This window comes from Hermetia illucens, chromosome 5 (genome assembly GCF_905115235.1).
Source record: "Hermetia illucens chromosome 5, iHerIll2.2.curated.20191125, whole genome shotgun sequence".
Classification (NCBI taxonomy): domain Eukaryota; kingdom Metazoa; phylum Arthropoda; class Insecta; order Diptera; family Stratiomyidae; genus Hermetia; species Hermetia illucens.
Genome location: NC_051853.1, coordinates 97,784,078 through 97,797,201, shown reverse-complemented (window position 1 = coordinate 97,797,201; position 13,124 = coordinate 97,784,078). Strand labels below are relative to the sequence as shown.

The 13,124-nt window shown below is 41.0% G+C and overlaps 1 protein-coding gene across 1 annotated transcript in view; it reads right to left on the bottom strand.

Moving 5' to 3' along the window:
* Nucleotides 1–299: 299 nt before the first annotated feature.
* LOC119657661 (frizzled-3) overlaps nucleotides 300–13,124 on the bottom strand; it is a 60,155-nt gene continuing 47,330 nt past the window's right edge. The window contains exon 2 of the mRNA XM_038064688.1: nucleotides 300–2,055. Coding sequence (XP_037920616.1) covers nucleotides 658–2,055 — 1,398 coding nt within the window. The 3' untranslated portion in view covers nucleotides 300–657. The remainder of the gene's footprint in view (nucleotides 2,056–13,124) is intronic.

Below are 13,124 nucleotides of genomic sequence, written 5' to 3'. Positions count from 1 at the left end.
TTTCAAAATGGGTTCTGTCGCACTTTAAGAGTGCACGTTTCGATTCCTTACTCGCGAAATTTACAATTCACATCAAAACTAATGTCGCGTTCGAAAAGTACTAAGCCACATCCCCCCTTTCCATGTATAGGGAGCCCCCTTTAAACTCCATCTAAATTTATGTCACTCACTGTATATGCGCGGAATTTCATAGTTCCTATGTGTTTGCCAAATTTCGTTTGAATCGGTGTAATTTAGAGAGCCACAGGATGCCCTTTCTTACCTATAAAAGTATTCATTCTTAAATAAAAACATAGGAATTGATTCAAGAAACTTATAAAGTTTATTTTTCCTTCTATGTACAAAAATAAATTATTAAATTTAAAGCTCTTTTACATAATATATACACATCGAGTTATAAAACTTCTTACACTTTGTACACACCACACGTGGTTCAGATTCATTTCAGCTCATACAAAAATAATAAAAAATAATTTAAAACAAATTTCACAGTTTTTCCTAGTCCTAAATATTTACACAAACTATCGTTAGCCTAAGCGTGCATGCACCTACTGGGATTACAGTTATCATATGTAGTAGTACTGACAAATTTTTCTTGCGTATTCAATACTAAAGTACTTGAAAGTAGATCCTTAAAACTAATCGCTTGACTCAATACTACACTCGCGAGTGATTATCGCTGTAAAGTGGTACGTTATGGAAATTGATGCCGCTGTATAAAGGTCCACTCTGGATGTGTGGTTTGGGTTTTTTCACCTGGGTCACTGGAGGTGATGCTGTGATCCTATTTCGGTAGGACTCACAAGTTTTCCTGGACCACACCCACATTCCAGTCAAGGAGCCAGCAACGAAGTGGCAAATCAGTCTCAGAATTGTGCATATCGAGGAGTTCTTAGTAGGTATCTCGCAAGATTCTGGACTCAGGCATGGCGGCACCTCGTTTTCTAGTTTCTCGAAGAAGGTTAGTACTATTGACAAAGTCGCTGGGACAAAATACAGAATGCTGAAAATAAGTATTCGCTTTCGAACCTGTGAGAAGCGTTGACTGTCGTTCGCTATGCGCAGTTGTTCTTGAAGTCCTTGAAGCGACCGTGAGGCGAGTATCGTGAATATTGCTCCTGAAGTTAAAAGCATCAATGCTGGTATTTCTACGAATCCTGGAGCTGTACAAATCCCAGTTAGTTCATGTGGCTTAATGGCTCCCCAAAGTAGGGCACTAATTGGCGGGGCCAGTGGTGGAACCCATGCCAAAACATGAAATAGTCCTGATTTCTTCTCAAGTGCCTCACTTGACCAGCGCTTATTTGATGAGAGGTAATAACACAATGCGAAAATCAACCACCAAGTTGTAGCACTAAGTGTAAGATAGCTTGTAGTTATGTAAGATGCGAGGCAAGGCGGCGATAACGCGCATGAAGAGTTCTCTTCGGCAATGGCATCTCTGCCGGGACTGTGAAAAACAATACCTTCTAGATTGCAAACGCTTATCAGATTATAACTCAGGACAAGGAACAATACTGGCCGTTCTGGATACCCAAATCTCGTTGGCTCCGCCCAAAATGTCACCAATGAAAACAGCGTAACAATGAAGCAAATCGCAGCCAGTGATAGGATCAGCGTTTCAGTTACTTTCTTCTGATGTGATGAATAGAGGACATCTCTATCACATTGAGGGATGCATACTTCGTTCGCTGCTGTGTAGTTTACTGGACAAATAATTTTTGGAATTGACTTTAACGGATGCGAACTTTTCCAGTGAAACCAAGGCCAGTAAGTATTCTGTTGTGGCGGAATTTGAATTTTCTCCTGTGGTATTTGCATGCATAGTTCCTGATTGTCTGGATGAGGCAGGTTTTTGCAAATCAAGAAAGACGGCCAAAGATGTACCACTGTCGGTTCTTTCATGCAATCCGCTTCTATTGTTTCGCAGAGCTCCTTGCATGCTGTCACTGGGCGGGGGACGTCCGGTGAGCAGAGTGGAAAAAGTGATGAACATATAAGAAAGCGAACTCGCTCTGAGCATTCAGACTCAACAAGCGGAAGGAGTTTGGTGATCTGTAAAGAGAAACAAAAAAAAAAAAATATTTGAGAGATGCAACTTTATTTTAAAATTGATTTAGTTAATTGAAAAGCAAGTTGGGAATTCGCAAGCGGTATTTTTTAGGTACGAAAAGGTTAGGGAAAATTTGGATGCACGACAGTTTCTTCGCACAAAACTGTATCCCTAGTAGAATATTGGGTTGCAATATAGATTTTCGATGAAAGTTGAGCACTGTTTAGCAAGCAAGCAGAAGTTCACTTAAAACAGACACAAATAACTCGCAAAAAGAAAGTTCATCATCATCATCATTTCAGGTATTAAAAGGCTTTTTCGAACGTTGGGGTGCACAATTCATGACGTCCATTCACTTCCACGCAATACTGGCAATTCATTTCTTAGCAAAAAAAGGCAATTTCGACAATTATAACATTGAAGCTAAGTTTCCAGCATATTGTGACTTATCTTCTTTTTCTTCAGCCTTTTTCCCGTTCAAAAGCGGGGTCGGCTCGTCGTGATCGATTTCGCCATTTGGCTCTCTCGAATGCCTGATCTGGGTGCAATCTTGAGGCTTTTAAATCCCCATCCAGGTTATCAACCACCGTTGTTTCGGCCGGCCTTTTGGTCGTTTATCATCGACTTCGATGTTCAGAGCAATCTTGGCAAGTGAATTCTCGTTAGCGCGAATTACATGACCATCGAAGCCGCCTCTCTCGCAACTTTTCCACGATCGGTGCAACCCCATAACGATCGCGGATATCCTTATTTCGGATGTGATCAAAACGTGTGACGCCACTTGTCCAACGTAACATCTTCGTCTCCATTACCGCAAGACGTCGTTCATTGTCTTTTATAGTTAGCCAACACTCAAAACCATAGACAGCGACAGGACGGACGACATTGCCGTAAATTTTAGATTTAAGATGTTCGTTGATACGTGGAGCACAAAGAACACCAGTTGTGGAACGCCACTTCAACCAGGCGTCGTTAATGCGTTAAGCAATTTCATAAGTTCTTCATTGGCTGATAGCGTTGATCCGGGGTATTTAAATCGCTCACTGTCACTGCCGCTGACAGTGATTGTGCCTGTTTCATGGGGATCGGTCGTCAAAAATTCAGTTTTGTTTAGGTTCAATCTGAGACCGTGTTGCATGAGGCGATCATTCCATTGTTTACAAGTTGCTCGAGATCATTTTTGCTATCAGATGCTAGGAAAACATCATCTGCATAAAGCAGTGTGTCGGGCACAGGACGTTGGATATCCCGTGTGACGGTGTTCATAACGAGAACAAAGAGGAGTGGTGAGAGGGCGCTTCTCTGATGAACACTAACAGAGACACGAAGCGGTTTTGATACACCCGCCATACTTCTAACTTTACTTTTCGGATCGCGGTAGAGCATTTGAACCCAGCGCACGAATTCTTCTGGCATATTGTGACTTATATTATTGGAAATTTCACAAAAATTCACAAAATTTAATAATTTACTATTTTATTAACATTTTTTTTAAGAAGAACATTTTGTGACTTATTTTTTTCAGATTTTTCAGATGTTTTCTGAAGAAGTGACCACTCAGCCGCTCCATTTGTAACTGATGTCCAACCTAAGTAATGTTTCAGAAAGTATTTGCCAATTGAGACTTCTTTTTGGCATCAAACATTACATGATTCGGACAAAAAAAAATACATCCTTGCTGAAAAGTGCGCATGGCAGACAGACACGGACATAGTGTTGTTACATAAAGCTGATCAAGACTCCTGGTAAACTAATAGCGCCTATTGGACATTATGGAGAAAAGGCTGCAGCGAGTTACCTTATACCAGATTGCTCCCTTTTGTTGAGTCTTGGATGCTTATCAAGCTGGCATTTCGGTGTCCGCACAACCAGATCAGCCAATGGCGGTTACTTGCTTATCGATAGCTATCTAATAGAAAGAAGGTTTTGGTATGACAAGTTTATATTCTTGGACTTCCCTTGGAGAACATGATGTATAATGTAGTCTTCAACATCCCAATTGCTAAGGAGGCCGCAAGAGCGGATTACGCCGATGACATAGCGTTATTTGTAATTGCAAAACATCTCGCCGATATGAAATTGTATTCATCCAAAACAATCACTGTTATGCTGAAAAATACAGATATTGCAGTTGCCGTGGACAAAACAGAAGAACAGAGGTAAATGCTGCCTCTGTACAATATACTTGTATGAATCAGGCCAGGCAAATACGATGCTTCGACGCATTTGCAGGCTGAAGGTTTGGGAAACTACACTGCATACAACATGCAATGCCTAAAAAAAGAATGCGGTTTACAGAAAGGCCGCCTCAATAGCGTGCTGGGGCTTCAGAATTGTCAAAGACGATGTGGCTTATGCGACAGTCGGAATATTGCCGATCGACATTCTGGACTATGAGATGAGAGACATCTATAATAGCCCCGGTTCTTCCTCTGATCGGCAAGTGGAAAACGCCGCAAGAGAAGAATTGTTGAGCAGGTGGGAACAACAATAGCAGTCGGTGGAAAGCCAGCATTAAGATCCTAACACAGAGAAGGCACCGAGAGATAAACATGAACACCCATATAGGCTCAAACTAGACAGCTTACTTAGCTGCCCCAGCAACAACCGTATCTCTGAAGACCCGAATCAAGTCTTTTTCCATTGTCAAATAATGACACAGAAGAGTCACTAGAAGACTTTGGGAAAGGTGGTAGCACCAGAAATTCCAATCGAGAAAATGCTTGCATGCCAGAAGACATCATTGTGGGGCGAATTCAATGTAGACCGAGAGGCAGAAGAGTCGAGGAAGGCGCGGCTGCAAATGCAGCCGCTAGTCGAAAGTAGAGGTAACTAAAGCTATATTCATCCCGGGACGAAATACTTTCCGGTGGTTCTACGGCGAAGGGGCCATGAATTAAGAGGTTGTTTTAGTGAGTAAAAATCGCACACATATATGCCAGTGATAGGCAGCCGAAGAGTGAACCGATTTTAATTAGATTTTGTTTGCTATGAAACATTGAAAATCAATTCAAAGATCTTTAAAAATCAAGGAAAACCTAAGAAGAAACAATGAATCCGACTTTTCCTTATTTTGTAATTAAAAGCGTATGAAATGAAGATTCATGTTTATCAAACCTTGTATAATTATGAAGCAACGGAAAGGAGTGTCCATCATAGAACCAAAAATTTCCTAAATAATCATTAATTGAATTCAATGAGTACTTTTTTTGATATAATAAATTGAAATGTCATTTAATGGAATATTTATGATATCATCACTACGATCTCGACAACGAAAAACCATGAAATATATCCCGAAATAATTTCGCTTCGTACGAGTTTTTGAAGAACAATGGATTACCCGAGACATTTTGAGAACGGCCTGAGGCGAAAACACAAAAAACTTTTGGCGCGGATTTCTTCTCGAGAAAAGTATTTGAACTAGTTTGCCATGATTAAATGTGCACCAAGTATATGACACCACGAGAGGAGTTGTGTGGTAACGACAAGAAATCCATCCATCCATCCATTCGTCAGAAATGTCAAGGGAATCTGATGCACGTTCTTCTCGGTTTGGGGCTTGATCCATTCAGACCATCTTCCATCCTATCGTTGCCGTTGATTCTCAGAATTCATTTCCAAAAATACATGGCCGAGTGCCAACTTTTTTCATGTTTTGGATCCAAGGATTTAATTTCAGGTAATGTGTTTTTTCCTCTGGTAAAGGATCAACCATGTTTCGTCACAATTTTCGTTATTTTTCAATTGGTCAAAATTCTAAGGAAGGCATCTTTAAATCGGGCACATCTATAAGATGTTTGTGAATGATTTCGGATATGGTTGAGTGGGAGAAAAAGTTTGGAATTTAGCAGGAGATGCAATTAAGTGGCTGGAGACAATGAGTCTGGGCATTTGAGGATTTCTGGCGATGGACGATAATTGCAGTGGCGAAATGTGACTCTTGTCGTCAAATTGGAACGTGAAATTTGATCAATAGATAGAAGTAATTGTAGATGTCAGAGAAAAAAGTCGAAATTAGATGATAGCCTTAATCTGACAAATGTACATTCATGTGAAGTATTCTTTGAAATATTCAGACGACTGAATTGTTTTAACAGATTTAAAAAAATGTTATTTTTCAACAAAAGATCATAGACATTTTTATATCTTACAGCGTCTATTTGCGTTTCCGTCTCTGCCTCTGAATACTGGGTCGAGTTAGATTATCCAAATCAAATGGAAAATTGATTGTATATCATGAAATCGGATCTTTGAAATCCACAGAGAGTATTAATCGCGGATATCCTCATTTCGGATGCGATCAAGGCGTATTATGCCACTAGTCCAACGCAACATCTTCGTCCCTATTACGAAGGCGTAATTCATTGTCTTTTATAGTCGCCAACACTCAAAATCAATGCCACTTCAGCCAGGTTGCGCTAAGGCATCAAGCAATTTCATAACGCAGTTCATTGATCTGAAATATTCAAATCGTACAGTTCCGAGCAACCCACTGCCCCTGTCAGTGGTAGTGCCTGTTTCATTAGGATAGGTCGCTAAAAATTAACTTTTATTCAGATTCAACCTGAGACCGTGTTGCATGAGGCGATCATTCCATAATTGAATAAGTTGCTCGTGATCAGCTTTGCTATGAGACGCTAGGAAAGCATATGCAAAAAACAGTGTATAGCACGCTTAACGTTGGATGACCAATGTCATTAATATCGATCTAATATTAAAGGTAGAAATATCCCAGTTAGTCGGATATTCAGTAATTGAGCTGGGAAGAAATATCTATTTAAAAATCAAAAACATAGAGGCGAACCATACTAACGTCAGAGAAGAGCGTTGCCGCACACTACTGGGAACTGAATTAATTAGAACTCTGATCTGCCACGCCTATGATTCATCGTTGCTGGTTTGCTATAAATGTACTGCAACTCTCTTTACCAGACCCACGAGTTATCGTTGTTGGTTTCTCACAAAGTGTCCCAGCTAACTTTAGAACTTCACGAAAAGTCAACAATCCTCCTCTGTTGTTCTGCATCCCGCAGTTCTAAAGCGACCAACACGTTAAACATCATGGGATATATATGGTTGCAATGAACCGCTATGTGGGGCATAGTGCATCAACTACATCCACTCGCCATCGTAACAGATTCCTGGCAATTTGCTTCAACTCCGCCAACTATTTTCCGAGAAGCTTGCAGTCTTCTCCCACTATGTTACACTACGCGGCTCTAGAACGGCCCATTCGCCAGTAATTTGCGATAGTGATAGATAGATAGATTCTATTGTAGGTCATAACTCACAATGGAATTGTTGCCCTTTCTCGATAAGTGACCTATACGCTGCCACATGTACCTGGCCTGTACGCCAAGGAAGTCCTTCATTTGTTATTCGATCATACGAGGCAGACATGATGAATGTCTTGACCTTTCTCGAGTTATATTGACAGTTCCTGATGATGTTGAAATATTTGCATTTCCAAATTTTGGAAAAAACATCGAAATGATCGTTGTTAAGACGTCACGTGACATCTGGCTCGGCGCCACAGTCGGCAGAAACTACCCTTTTTAGATATACAATCACTTGAAAACCATTAGGTTACATGGCATGGAGGTGAAACGAGAAACGTAGGTAAGATATTTGGGAATTACACTAGACCAATGATTTCTCTGGAAGACACATATTAGGAACATCCATATCGGAAAGGGGGGCTCTGATAACTTACAGGTGACTAACAGCCAAGTGGCGTTCAACACTCAGGCTAACCAGGTAAATTCCAAATTGGAATGGGAGTGCCGTGAAACACGACTCACGGTTGTTGGATTAGAAGAGAATGAGGCAGCGGACAAGTTGGCCAGAAAAGGGGCAAGGATGCCTCTACACGGACCGAAGCTCTCCTACGGAATCAGAAATGCTACGAAGTATTATAGAAAAATTAAGAGGGATGCCTGATGAAACTATACTCGACGAACCTACAAGGAAATGAAGCAGTTCAGGGTGTTCATGGGGAAAATGAACCCCCGTACTCAAAGGATTATTTAAACCTTACCAAGAAAAACCTCCGGATCATAGTGAAAATACTCACTGGTCGTTGCCGGCTAAACTACTATCTGGGCAAGCTAGGGATATGTACAAACGATGTCTGCGAATTCTGTGCGAAGAGTGACGAAACCTACATATATGTTCTGCGACAATGTTCGGCACTTGTGCAAAGTAGAATAAGGCACCTGGTGGAATGCTTACTATCAGATGCCAAGTTGGAATGCTTGGAAATAGAGAATATACTACAATTCCTGCTGGTTATAGGACTACTTGAGATACTACAATTGATATGCATTCTATAGCCAGTTAAATGGGCACAATAATTCTTCAAGGATGCCGTGCAAATTTCCTTAACAATATTATTGAAAAATAGACAAATGAATGCAAATATAAAATTTACAAAGATTTGTCAGAATGAGGATCTTAGTTTTGATGGTGTTTATTTTCAGTCCGATTTTGCTTAGCTCCTCCTCCAAATCCACAACAATTTCGCCAGGAGCTACGGCGCGGTAATAGAACAAGTAGATGCCAGCAACATAGTCGAGGTGTCTGAAGAAAGAGGACAGCGTTCATTGAATCACACCACCGGATAAGATAGTACGACAAATATCATCGACAACTTAAAGGAGAAGTATCAATGACAAAATGCAATCCAGGCGGATGCCGATTTAAACTTCAAATGCCTCTGAGGTTATACCTCGATACAGCACCTGATATTTCTCCGGAATTCTCACTTGCCTAGAGCATTCCAAATACACTCCCTGTTCATGTTGTTGAAGATTTTCTCGAAATCAATGGTAAGCAGATAGGACGGGGATCTGAACTCCGCACACTGTTCCTTAATGATCCGAAAAGTATTAACGTGGTCGGCACGGGAGGATTTAGAACGATCAAGCTTTCGAGGTGGTTCCTTGATGTGTTCCAGGATGAATTTAGCTAATCTTCGCAACGATAGGAAGCATACAAATATCCTTTACAGTTGTTGCACCCAACATAGGTGCTCTTAATGACCATTTCCTTCTTCCACACACGGGGGCAAATGTCCCAGAATTTATGAATGAGTGGAAGTAGTAGCTCTACCAAATGTCTCAACTGCTTACCATCATGTATGAGAAACCGTTTGTTAATGTCCCTCTCAGGGGGATAGAAAAACTTGTGACCATCTTTCAGCTCTTTCATGATGCGATATAGGATAGAGAAATCGTTACTACTTCCGGAAGCTTCTGTTTCCGCCACAAACCGTTTTATCAGAGCGTACGCTACGCTATATTCCTCGAATTTTTCAACGATAGCGAACCTTCAGCAGATTGCTTAGAATATCTGCTATTTGAGCAGCGGGAAATGCCCCAACGTTCTACGGAAGATGGATTGCGGAGATGGCCCGTATTTCTAGGGGAGGGACGCAGTAGTGATAGGCCAGTAAATCGAAATCCAACTGACCTTGTAGTAGGCCCTGCGCTCGAACCGTGTCACACCGAAGACGATGCAAAACTTATGGAAGCTTAAATTTTTCTTCATTATTATTGCGGTCGCCAAAATCATGCCTCCCAGCATATGCGCTTAGCCCAGAATGTACATGCTTATATCGCCAGAATTCTCGCTCCATTTGGGAAAAGCGAGCATTCTAGGGACCATCGATATAGGATGATGCAGGAACGTCTACAATGTCTACAAAGCGATCATAAACCGTATTTAGTAGCTACAGGTCGTAGCAGTTAGGTCAATCCAGATTCGAGGCGCTGTTGATGCTTCCATAGAAATAAAGTTTCGAAATAGTCGCCTTTTAGGACAACTAGGAAACATTTTTAATGTATTTTTAAACCCCATTTTTCGGGTTATACATTTGGAGTTTTGTTTTACACAAAATCTTAATAAACGCAAGTAGTCATGACCGGAAAGTAAATTCGGACTCACCAAGGAGCAACATTGAAAACCTGACGCTCCAGTACCTTCGCCATCCAACCGTCATTTTCTTCCGTGTTGACCACATAATCAGAAACTATTATATAAAACTTTACATTATCCGAACACAGGCCGCATTACCTTATGCGTTCCAAGCGCTCCGTGTTCACATTCATGTTTGTCGTCTGCAATTGATTTTCTATACGAATGCCATGTAATTCGCATTGACATGCATACCTTTGCTAAATGACAACCAAATGCAATTACGCGACATTACTAATTGGCTGCTATTGAGTTGCGCGGTATTCATTACTGCAGACGTCGTCGTCATCCTACCTGTCGTCAACCGTTCCTTTGTGGACGTTCCGATCACTAAACTTGGCATTTATCAACTATACAAAGTTTCCCATTCAACTGAGTCCATTTGCAATGCGCTGCTCGTCCGCACCACGAGAAATCACCGTTTATGCAGTTTCTAGTAAAAACGCCACCTGAAAAGCGCAGCATAGGACCCTGATGCGTCCCTTGCGGTGCATTTCAATTTTGACACAGTTGGAATGCTGTTCCATCTTTCGAGTCTATGAACGCATTCGATGGATCTTCCGCAGCCAGCAAGTGTGCTCCGTACTTGGCGGAAACTAAATTAAGCCGCCAATAGATACACGGGAAAAATTCCCTAATATATTTACCGCATGCTGCGGTATAATTTACTCGAAATCGCAGCGTATCTCAAGATGGGTGGTAATTACAGAACACTCATGACGAAGCTGAGAATTTCTTTAATTAAATTCTGGGAAATTACCGCCAGAATATGAGCCAGTGAGTTGCGGAGGGAAGGGAACCCATTGATTTCATAAATGCCTGCTAGATCCAAGTCAGTATCTTTTTATCGCAGCCGCCATTCCTTTATGGAAGATACCAAGATTTTATTTTTATAATTCAGTGAATTTCAAGAGCGTGCAAGTAGTTTTTGCCTCAAAAATAATAGTCGCTCTGCATGTTTGAATGGCCGAGGACTGCGGTAGATAATTTTGCGCAAATTTCATCGAGTTCAATTAAAAAGCCATTAAAGATTTAATTTGACATACATGAAAAGGAATGGAGTGATCTCAACTGCGCTGGGCTGAAGGCGTCAAGAGTGCTTCTGGAGACGAGTAATTAAGTACTTCTGCCAAGTGTACACAACTCTAGTCACAGTAAATTGAACAAAAAATTGGCGACGAAATGTCGTCATATATGAATTAATGGAGGAGCCAATGGATGGGAGCTGAAATTCGGAATACTATGAGCATCCGATATGTTTTTATAAGTAGCGATGTACTCTGTCTCCAACATACATGTCAAGTGGGCTTGAATGGGGATGATTGTTGAGGCATAGGTCCTACCAGATACATCTAAAACATTTAAAAGTAGCATTCCCCAGAAAATGTTCTTTTTCCCTAAAAATAGCATTGGAAAAGTATTCAAAACAAGTAGAATCCAGGCACCAACGAATTTTCAAGAATCGAGGTCAGTTCTTCCTTCCTCTCGGCCCGGTTCCATCCCGCCTGCCATAGATATAGCCGGACAAACAAAAAATAATGAAAAACTTACAGGAGATCATTAGATTTTAATGATCAGATCCAACTCGATGCTTATATTGTCTGGTTCCGATCAACATGAGAAAATTAGCCATAGCATGATTTCCAAAACACCTTTCGCAATAATATCACGTTCGGAAATCACCATCGCGCGGAGCGAAGGAGAACACGAACATGGCCAACAAGTTACACCAGGTAAAAGTACGCTGAACGTGTACTAAAAATAAAGAACATAATTCGGCTTGATCCCAGATACAATGACGTTCTTCAATGAGTACACAGATATCTCTGGAGACGCAACGGCGGGAGGAAACGAAATTCACTGAACAACCATGTCTTCTTCTACAGAACGCTCGGATGGAGAAGAGTGCCTCGAACTCGTACCTGTTTCCATTCTGGTTGGTTTTGCTGCTTCCACCTAGCACGAATCACTCGAGGCTGCAGAATCTTTAAATGAAAACCTCAATTTTGTGTAATTACCGGCAGGCAAGGTGATTTTAATGGCTCCCATTACAATTTAAAGGTGTATTACATATTGTGAACCTTTGGCAGATACATCGTGCAACAGTAGTGTTTTTTGTGAAGGAGCTAATTTCCTCCTGCGCGGATGGATGTTTTTTCGCTGAAATAATTTCATGCGGAGAGATGAGGATGCTTGCAAGACAGCATTTCGAGGAAGGAGGATCAGTTTTATGACTTAATATGAAAGGCGTTTGTTTCATGGTACAAGCGGAAGAAGGAATATTGCCAGCGGCCAAGAACCGCAGAAAATTAAGGAATTTTTTAAAGAAATGTAAAATTCTTAGTTATTTAATGTGATGTAGGATCTATTATAGAACCCATAGAAGCCTGAAGACATCATTAACTCCAATGATCATGGCATTAGTCGCGAAATAAGAATCCACTTAAAATATTCCTTGCTTATCGCGACCAATAATAAATTAAATTTTCAGGCTAGTGACCTACAAATTGTGAGACAAACGTTATAACATATGCCAAAGAAATATGCGCGAAAAATAAAGCGATTGTGCTACTCCTCATGAAAGAGGCAAAGGAAGCTTCTGGATAGTTGCTTCTGCCCTAATGTCCAAAAGCCATCAGTAATTTTTGTACAAACGTGAATATTCGACCTCAAAGATTGTAGGCCATGCATTATAATGTAGGGATCAGTCGCTCCTCGAAATTAGTGCGGTCAAGTAGATCACCAGCCGACTCTATAAACTAATCAGCAGAATCTGAACAACCGAACAACTACCTGACAACTGGACAAAAAGTGTAATTTGTCCAATGTACAAAAAGGATGATCGTCTGCGTTGCGAATACTACGGGGGAATCCCATTGCTGTGCACTTGCTACAACGTGCTGACATCATTGGAGAGTACCAAGCTGGCTTCAGATGCAGCCAATCAACAACGGACCAGATATTCGCAGTTAAGCAGGTGCTTGAAAAGTGCTAGGAATATGTCATCGATGTTGCCCAACTGTTCGTCGACTTTTGTCAGGCGTAAGGCTCTGTACAGAATAATGATTGACCTAAAAATCGCACCGAAGCTAGT